General features: G+C 32.1%; 1 protein-coding gene and 1 pseudogene across 1 annotated transcript; both read right to left on the bottom strand.

Annotated features, from left to right (window-relative positions):
* Positions 1–879: 879 nt before the first annotated feature.
* LOC110663173 (flavonoid 3'-monooxygenase-like) lies at positions 880–6771 on the bottom strand (annotated as a pseudogene).
* On the bottom strand, positions 5883–9013 carry LOC131176477 (flavonoid 3'-monooxygenase CYP75B137-like). Its single transcript, XM_058141527.1, has 2 exons — positions 7800–9013; positions 5883–7690 (listed from the first exon to the last, which is right to left on the bottom strand). Exons 1-2 carry the CDS (start codon positions 8757–8759, stop codon positions 7064–7066), a joined length of 1587 nt encoding a protein of 528 aa, XP_057997510.1. The 5' UTR covers positions 8760–9013; the 3' UTR covers positions 5883–7063.
* Between the last annotated feature and the right edge of the window lie 326 nt (positions 9014–9339).

Raw genomic sequence — 9339 nt, 5'->3', positions numbered from 1 at the left:
TTTGGAATAGATATATAGATTCATTATATGAAGGCCCTATAATGAGTGGTGTTTTGAGCATGCATTGGAAGAGATCTTTTATTGAGATAAGTGCTTTTCCTATTTTGACATTTTGATTTCTGTGGTCACCATGGAATATTGTTTGGATAAGCATATATATATATATATATCACTTTGTCGTGAAGATGCTATTTTGATTTGTCTTCATATATATATTATTTCACTTTGTCGTTTAGGAAGTTCGGTGCACTTAATTTATGCAGTAATTGAAAATCAAAGTTAGTTTCCCCTTCACGACAACTGCTTGCAATTAGCTATCAAATTCTAAACACCAACATTATCTCTCTCTCATATTTTGCCGATGTGGGATTTGCTTAGGATGTTACAATTTAATATCAAACGCAGTCCCAACCAATTTGCTAATGACTAGACATGGACTAAAAAAAAGAATTCAAAGCAACGTTCATCACAAAAATATATAAATTTCAGTCGTTTTATTTATAATGTCAAATTATTTATAAAAATGTCAAATAATTTTAAATATGATTATTTTTATATTTAAAAAAAAAAGTTTTTAATATATACTATAAAAAGTTTTTGTACAACACGTGGCTTTGGACTCGTCTTATAAATTGCCACATCCAAGAAAGCCCAAAGGAGAAAATTAGAAAGTTAAGTAGTTAAAGCCTGTATGTACGACAATAGTTCCTCCCCACTCTACATTCTACCCTTCTTTCTATTTAATAAGACTTAAAATCATCAATTGAAGTATATATATATATATATAAGCCAAAGAGGAACCTGATATCATTGAGCTAGGCATTGTTAATGTTCCTTGAGATACCAACCCTGAGAGCATATCACATTTCTATGCAAGCTTCAACATCTCACCAACAACCATTGTTCAGATCTAATGTAGGCACCCTCTCTATGAAGCTTTTTAATCTGGAAACAAGAATCAAAACATAAAATATTCACAACCCAACCTAGGCGGGAGGAGATTAATCCACAGCCGGGTTAGAGGAAAGACACCTTCCCTTGTCTAGAAGGGGAGAAAAATAAAAAATAAGGGAAGAGAGAAAATTCTCTATAATACTAGAGAAAGAAGAATCAATACAAGAGAATTAGCATATATATAGATAACACTATAGCATTTACAGAAAATAAAATAGCACCCAAGAGTAGCCTTCCCTTCTCTTTCTTCGAATTGAGATATGACTCCATAAGAGTAGCCATTTCTTTTGAAAGGCAAAGGGCTTCTATTTTCATTTTCCATATTTTAAGAAAATTTCAGTTTTTTTTTTTTTTGAAAATGATATCATCATGATACACAATCAAACCCAATTAAATAAATCATGATTGATACACAATCAAACCCAATTAAAGATATTCACCGACTATCTCTCATTCTCCATTAATCTAGTGTTTTCTATCTTTGTCATAAAACTTGTACCGCCATTTGAGAAAATTCCTTGCACTGGCATTTGAAGAATTATCTAGAACTTTATTGCCATCTTTAAACTCTCTAGATTGATTCATCCACCACCACGAAGTAATCTAACTTTATAAGAAAAAAATATGAATATTAAAGTCTAAAAAAAATTATAAAAAAAATTAATGGAAAATTCATGAGATGTCTACTTGAAGACGATATATGATGGAATGAATTCTATTGACCTTTGACCTTCAACTACTCGGACTATGAAATAAATATTTCATTACTAAAAAAACTCATAAATATATGAAAACTCATAAATATATGAAAATTGACTCATATTATAAACATATGATAGCTTATTCATTTATTAACTAATAGAATTTAAAATTTGGTATACATTGATGCATATAAACTTATCACTTGCCAATGACATATGTAAGAGAGCCTAGGTTTAGCAATAAGAATTAATGGCTTAGTCCCTAATTTGTCCGATAATCCCACCTCTGTGCCGTCCTGCAATTTCCATTCAAATGAGTGCATGAGTGAAGCCAAAGTGAACACAAACATCCTTTCTGCTAAAGGAACTCCAGGACAAATCCTCCTCCTTGATTAAAATGGGAGATATTGAAAATTGTTGCCTGAGAAATCAAACTTGCCTCTATACTTGTTTAAGAACCTTTCAGGTCTATATTCCAAGGGACTGTCCCAAAGAATAGGATCCCTGTGGATAGCATTAGCATTCAGGAAAACTATACTCCCCTTGGGAATGGTACAGCCACCTAGTGTGCAGGATTGGCTTGAAATATGAGGCACTGACAGAGGAAGTGCTAGATGCAAACGCAGTTTCTCCTCCATGACAGCATCTAAAAGCTGCAATTTTAGTAAATGGAACTCTTCCACACTGTCGTTGTGACCCACAACTTCATCTAATTCTTGGTAGGCTTTTTGCATTATTTCTTAATGTGGCATTAGCTCTGCCATCGTCCATTCTAGGGTGGTTGATGTTGTGTTTGCGCCACACACCACAATGTCCTAATCAAGAAAAATATTGACAGAAACGGAAATTATATTAAGAAAGAATCAGGGTACGCAGTTTAACCAAGGAAATTAAGTGCCCTATTAATTTTGTAGGAACCATACTAATAGTAAGGGTTTGAGTTCGTTGGTGGTAATTGATGCTTCAGCATCTCCATGCTTGTTAAGATCCCAAACAATCTGCAAGAAGTCCTTCGTTCTCTCTTCTTTGAACCCATATTCAAACGTTGCTCAATTACAGAAGTAACAACTTGATCAAAAGATAAAGAGTTGCTCAAGTACAGAACAAGCTGCGATCTCTGCAAAGGACAAATGAAAATTCCAGAGAAAAAATCTCTTTCTAGAAAGTTAGAGAAACCGCAAATTATCATTTAATGGCTCCAATAAAATCTTAACAATTGTATTTTTAAAATTAATTTAAGATTTTGGTATTTTACACCTGTATAGCTAATGTAACAGTTTCTAATAAATTTAATCACCTTGTCACTGGTGATTAGTTAAATAAATCAAAATGTTTTCCTTTATTGCTTATCTTATTCAAACTTTTTTATTTTGGATAATAAAACTATATCTTTCAAATTTAAAGAAATTTCACTCAAATTAAAATTTAATAATTTATAATTTAACCTCTAAAATTTGATAAAATTTTTAATTCTTATATTTTTAAAATTAAGTAATTTAATCTTTAAAATTTTATAAAACCTACAACTTAATTTCTTAATTTAAACTTTATAGTCAAATAACAAAATAAATATATTATTCTTATCAAAATGAGTTCTTCTTCCTATCAAGAATTTTCTAAAATTGTTTTGAAATTTTTCTTAAGTTTTTCAATATATATTTTTTAGATTTTAATAAATGAAATTTTGATTTCTTAAAATAAAATAAAAAAAAAATATTGCTTTAGAAAAATAAAGATCCAATCAGGTAAAGTTTGCTAGTTATGACTCGACTCGTGAAATCTCTTCCTGTACCTTCGATATTTATGTTTCTAGCGGTTATGGATTCATTTAGGGATGAGCTGGTAGACGAGACGAGTCCCTATTCGTTCGCAGTATGTGAAGACTAAATTGAGGTAAGGAAACTCACAAATTTTAGTTTCTCTATCCTAGAAAATATATTAGAAAATATATAAGTTTAAGAGTATTTTAATTATTTATGTTATAATTAAAGATTAATTAGACGAAGAGACTCAATTATAGGTTTTGTCAAATATTAAAAATTAAATTATTTAATTTTAAAAATATAGTAATTAAGTTATGAGTTTTGCTAAATTTTAAAAATTAAATTATAATTTGCCTATAAAAATAGAATAAAATTAATATTTGATAAAATGTTTTTAATTTTAAAAGGTTTGATTTGATTATCTAAAATTAAAAAATTGAGATAAAATGAACAACGGTTTGAATTTTTTCAGGGTTAAGTGATAAGGTGAACGTCTAATAAAAACCTTAATAAACATAAAATTTAATCCAAATCTAAAAGATAAACAAAGCAATCCAGCTTTGAGTGTGATGCGAGCAATTTGCTGGGTTGTCGGTTTGTACAAGGAAGGTTGCGTCTTGTCAGTTAGCGGTGGGCCTAGGCTTCCATTGTTGACCGTTTGGTGTCTCTGGAGATTTTTTTTTGTTGATTGTGAGGGAGGTCTTCTCCAGAAGGGGGCAGGGGCTGGTTACTTTTTAGCAATTTCGTGGACAAGGCAGATGTGTTAGTAACTTAGTAGGGTTTATTGTCATCGGCATTCAGTGTGGCTTTTGGTGTTGGCGCTAGTTTGTGTCTCTTGCTGTTCCACTGTTCATGTTGGTGTAGCTAGTTCTGTTCTGTTCTGTTCTCTTGGTATTTTGGAAAAAGTCCCACTTTTGCTGCTCTCTTTCTTGCTCATATGGTCTTCATCTTGTTCTGATCCTTTTAAATTCCATCCCAGGAATCATGGATTCATAGCACTCAATTCAGCTTCTCAATTAATGGTGTGATTGTGTTGTTCTTCTTAACCCCATTCATCATGGATTACTTTTCGTTGTTGTCATTTTAAGGGCTTTCTCTCTTTTGCTGTATTTTTTTTTAATTGTGAGTTGGTATTATTCTTAGAAATATTTATTAAAATAGTGAGTAAACTCATACGGTTTTGCGAGTTAAAATAACTAAAACGAGTTAAAATGTATGTAAAATCAAAATTAAGTAAAATGAAGATAAAATTAAAATTTTAAATAGTAAAATTATATTAAAAATAGGATGATTTTATGAGTGTATGATTCTACAATTCTGTGATTTTATATATTTAAAAATTTTACCATTTAAAATATTTTCTTTTAATTCGTCAAAATCATTATCATTTATTTATTTTAACATCATTTCTAAATTTTCTTTTTAAGTTTTTTAATATAATAATAATTATTATTTTTACTACTACAATTATTATGTATACATTGTAATTTTTATATTATATTTTGAACAACTTTTATTATATTTCAATTAGCATAATTATGATCTAATTTCTATATACTATTGATCAGATATTTCAATTATTTGTATTTATATATTTTTAAAGTTGAAAACTTGGAATTATTTCTATACACAATTTTATAGTTGTATCTGAACCTCATATTGAATTTAATTATAGCCAAAGTCTAAAATTATTTAAAAGAATTTAATTTATCTATATATATTTTAAATTATTTAATCTTATTCTTTTGATTTATGTAGCTATAATTTTTAAAACTATTAAAAAGCTTAATTACTAAAGTATAAAATTTTTTTGAGCATTTGATTACAACAATTGTAAGTTTAGGGCATTTATTATCATAATTATAAGCTTGAGGAACAAAATTTAAATTTTTTTAAAATAAATTTTAGATTTCGATTATAATTGCACCCAATATGAAAAAATTATAATAACTAAAATTGAAACATTTAGATAAAATAATAAAATCATGCAAACATTTCATATTTTATATTTAATTAATCATCAATTATGAATGAACTAATTTTCAAAATTTCTTAGCATCCTTCGATAGTTTCCCTTCCTCTTTCTTCAATTTCAGATATGACTCTATAAGTGTAGCCATTTCGCTTGACTCATGCACCTTGAAACCTCCAATAGATATTATTTTTTAAGCAAACTCTTAATTTTTGTTTTTTTATGAAACATGACATAGCGTAAAATGTAAAAAAGAACAACACCCGATTAAACTCTAAAGAAATAACAAAATATAATATAAAACCTTAATAAACACAATATTTAATTCAAAATCTAAAGGATAAAGAAAGCAATCCAACTTTATGAGGGAAAATATAAATATTAAAGTGTAAAAATATTTGTAAAAAAATTAATGGAAATTCATGATTTTAATGGAAATTCATGAGATTTTTACTTGATGATAAATATTTTATACTACTAAAAAAACTCAAATATATGATTTTTTTTTAATCAATAGATAATTCATTGATAAGGAGGATGTTAAATTAGGGTCCTAGGCCCATATAAAAGAAAGATTAGGTCCAAGCATCGATGCTGAAAAGGGGCCTAAAATCAACAAGCCTAACTACTCTAGTCTTTTAAAATTACAATCCAAACCCATGAGAATAAAAAAAAGGACTATATTTAGCTGAAGACTTGACCCAATAAACATGACCTGGCAAGCTCAGGTTCCTCACACCCCCACAGCGCAGCTTGCCAATCATACTCCATTGGTCATTAGAGACAACGACCATTCCAGATAGCAAGACGGAGAGGTCTCGAACTATATAGACACTATTCATACTTGAAGATCCAAAGAAACCTTAAAGCAACCATCATCTCCATAGAATCATGCTGTCAATCCACGCTCCAAGAACAACAAAACAACAGGACATCATAGAAAATAGCCGAGGAAAAGGTGGTAGAGCTCTTTCAAGACTCACTCATGCCTTCCGGGCCATCTCAGGTTCTCAACGAGACACCATTCTTAGTAAGGTTTCCCTGCCTCTCACAATCAAAACCGAATCTTGGGCCAATGATGCCTTTGTTCCTCCCAACGCACCTGCAAAACACATACATAGAAAAAAAAAAAAAGAATGACATAGAAAACATGCAGCTTAAACAAAACCCTCACCCTAAAGAACCAGTTAAAACTAAATCAAAATCCATATTTATACTCCACTGGTTGGAGAGGAGGGAACCCACAAAGCCTTCCCCTGCTCAGAGAGGCAAGAGACGACCGATCAGCGGCAGGGAAGAAGGCCTTAAGCCTTAGGCATAAACAAGACAGAAGAAAGAAAAGATTCTCTCTACAAAGTAGAGAGAGAGAAAGGTTATACATAACCAGACTGATTATATGAAACGTAACTCATATAAACATATGGTCATATTTCATTTATCAACTAACTAATATTATTTTGTTAATATTAACTAACAGAATTTAAAATTTGGTATAATTGCCACACATAGATTTGGAAATGAAATTGTAATGGAGCTGTTGGTTCTTCTTTAGGTTTGCAAACTACGTTTTTATTCCATAAGACAATTCTATCACATGAGATAGGATGGTCCAATGCAGAACTGGTGATATGTACAAGTTCAATAACAGCATCTAACATGGGCTTATTCTGACTCTAGTATAGATCGAAATTAGAGAGCCTTGGTTTAGCAATAAGAAGTAATGGATTCTTTTTCTTGACGACAATCCCGAATTTGTCCGACAATTCCACCTCTGTGCCGTTCAGCAATTTCCATTCAAATGAGTGCAAGAGTGAAGCCAAAATGAACATAAACATCCTTTCTGCTAAAGGAACTCCAGGACAAATCCTCCTCCCTGATCCAAATGGGAGATACTGAAAATTGTTGCCCGAGTAATCAAAGCTACCACTATCCTTGTTTAAGAACCTTTCAGGTCTAAATTCCAAGGCATTGTCCCAAAGAACGGGATCCTTGTGGATAGCATTAACATTGAGGAAAACGGTACTGCCCTTGGGAATGGTATAGCCACCTAGTGTGCAGGATTGGCTTGAAATATGAGGCACTGACAGAGGAAGTGCTGGATGCAAACGAAGTGTCTCCTTCATGACAGCATTTAAAAGCTGCAAGTTTGGCAAATGGAACTCTTCCACAATGTTGCTGTGACCCACAACTTCATCTAATTCTTGGTAGACTTTTTCCATTATTTCTTGATGTAGCATTAGCTCTGCCATCGTCCATTCTAGCGTGGTTGATGTTGTGTCTGTGCCACCCACCACAATGTCCTAAACAAGAACAATATTGACAGAAAATGAAATGACATTAAGAAAGAATCAGGTTACGTAGTTTAACCAAGGAAATTCAAAACCCAAATTAATTTTGTAGGAACCATACTAATAGTAAGGATTTCAGCTGGTTGGTGGTAATTGATGTTTCAGCATCTCCATGCTTGTTAAGATCCAAAAGAATCTGCAAGAAATTCTTCGTTCTCTCGCTCTTTTCTACGTTTGGACCCGTATTCAAATGTTGCTCAATTACAGAAGTAAGAACCTGATCAAAAGATGAGAGTATCCTTTTGGTTTGCCTTTCTACACCTTGCAAGTCGAACCTCCCAAGCACAGGAAAAAGATCTGAAACATTAGGCTTTCCCTGGAGCACCATAAGTTCCTCTGCCAATTTCCTGAACTCTGAAACAAAAGAAATCCATTTCTCTCCTTTGACCGTTCCACCACACAACATGCTGTTAATAGCATTTGCAATGATTTCAAATACCAATTCGCCGAAGTCTACGGGATTGCCTGCCTTTTCATACACACCTCTTATAGCATTCTGTACCTCTTGCTTCCTCATCGGATAGCAGGCATCAAGAGTCCCTTTACTTAGCATTTCACGAACAAACACCTTCCGCATCTTCTTCCATTCAGGACCATAAGAGGACCATGCAATATCATTTCCACCGTAACTGGCAATCCTGGAAGCTGTTGGTGGATCTCTGTTGGCAAATATCGCATCTTTGTCGCGAAAAACTTCTTTGGCTAGTGATGGTGAGCTAATCACTATGCATAATTTGTTTCCAAGCCACAGCTTGTAGATAGAGCCATACTTACCTGCCAGTTCCGTGAACTTCTTGTGAAGGAAAGTGCCTAGAAATGGAAGATATCCAATTAGCGGCAAGCCCTTGGGGCCTGGGGGCAAGGGAGCCATTGCTTTCTTTGATTTCTTGTCAATATTCCACAGCAAACAGAACACTGTAGTAATTGTGACTACTATAGTAAGAACTGATCTGATAACTTTCTCCCCCTCGTTGCTGGCATCCCACCACCATGACCACCATCCTGAAATCACTTCCAACATTTTTTTGATTGATGATGAAACTATTTCAATGGGAGATTTGAAGATCTATTGCACATAACGAATTTAAGATTTTATAACCAAACCAAGAAAAAAAAAACAAATTTAGGACTTTAGTAGGCAGTCCCACTTCACCAGATTGAAAATTATTGCAGATCTCCTACTTAAACAACTGATTAGCGTTCATCGCGTATCATGGGAGAGGAGTAATAAAATAATTTAACTTTATTTAAACTTTTTTTTTATTATTTTCATATGCTTTCTTCTGTTAATATAATGTATATTTCACCAACGATGAGTCAGTTTGATGTCGACAAGTGAAACTCAATTTTGAAAATATCTTAGCGTGGGGTTTCACTTTGGAATTTTCTAGATAATTACAGGTTGAAAACTTTAATATGATGCGTTATTTTTTCTAATGGGTTGCAGGTAATGCCAAGAAATAAAGTGGAAGGATTTTTATGAAGAGAAAAAGAACTTTAACTCTATTATTAATTTTCTACTATCTTTGCTACATATAATTATAATTAGTTAAATGTTTGTGCCATCCACAATTTTATTAGAACTTAATTTTTATATATTT

Source organism: Hevea brasiliensis, unplaced genomic scaffold, assembly GCF_030052815.1.
Source record: "Hevea brasiliensis isolate MT/VB/25A 57/8 unplaced genomic scaffold, ASM3005281v1 Scaf126, whole genome shotgun sequence".
Lineage (NCBI taxonomy): Eukaryota > Viridiplantae > Streptophyta > Magnoliopsida > Malpighiales > Euphorbiaceae > Hevea > Hevea brasiliensis.
This window is presented reverse-complemented; position numbering and strand designations above follow the sequence as displayed.

Bases quoted from the DNA above. Each gene is read 5' to 3' on its own strand.
- LOC131176477 (XM_058141527.1), bottom strand. From the start codon at position 8,759: ATGTTGGAAGTGATTTCAGGATGGTGGTCATGGTGGTGGGATGCCAGC. The intron at 7,691-7,799 runs GTATGGTTCCTA...GTTCTTGTTTAG, and splicing joins AGCTGAAATCCTTACTATTA to GACATTGTGGTGGGTGGCAC.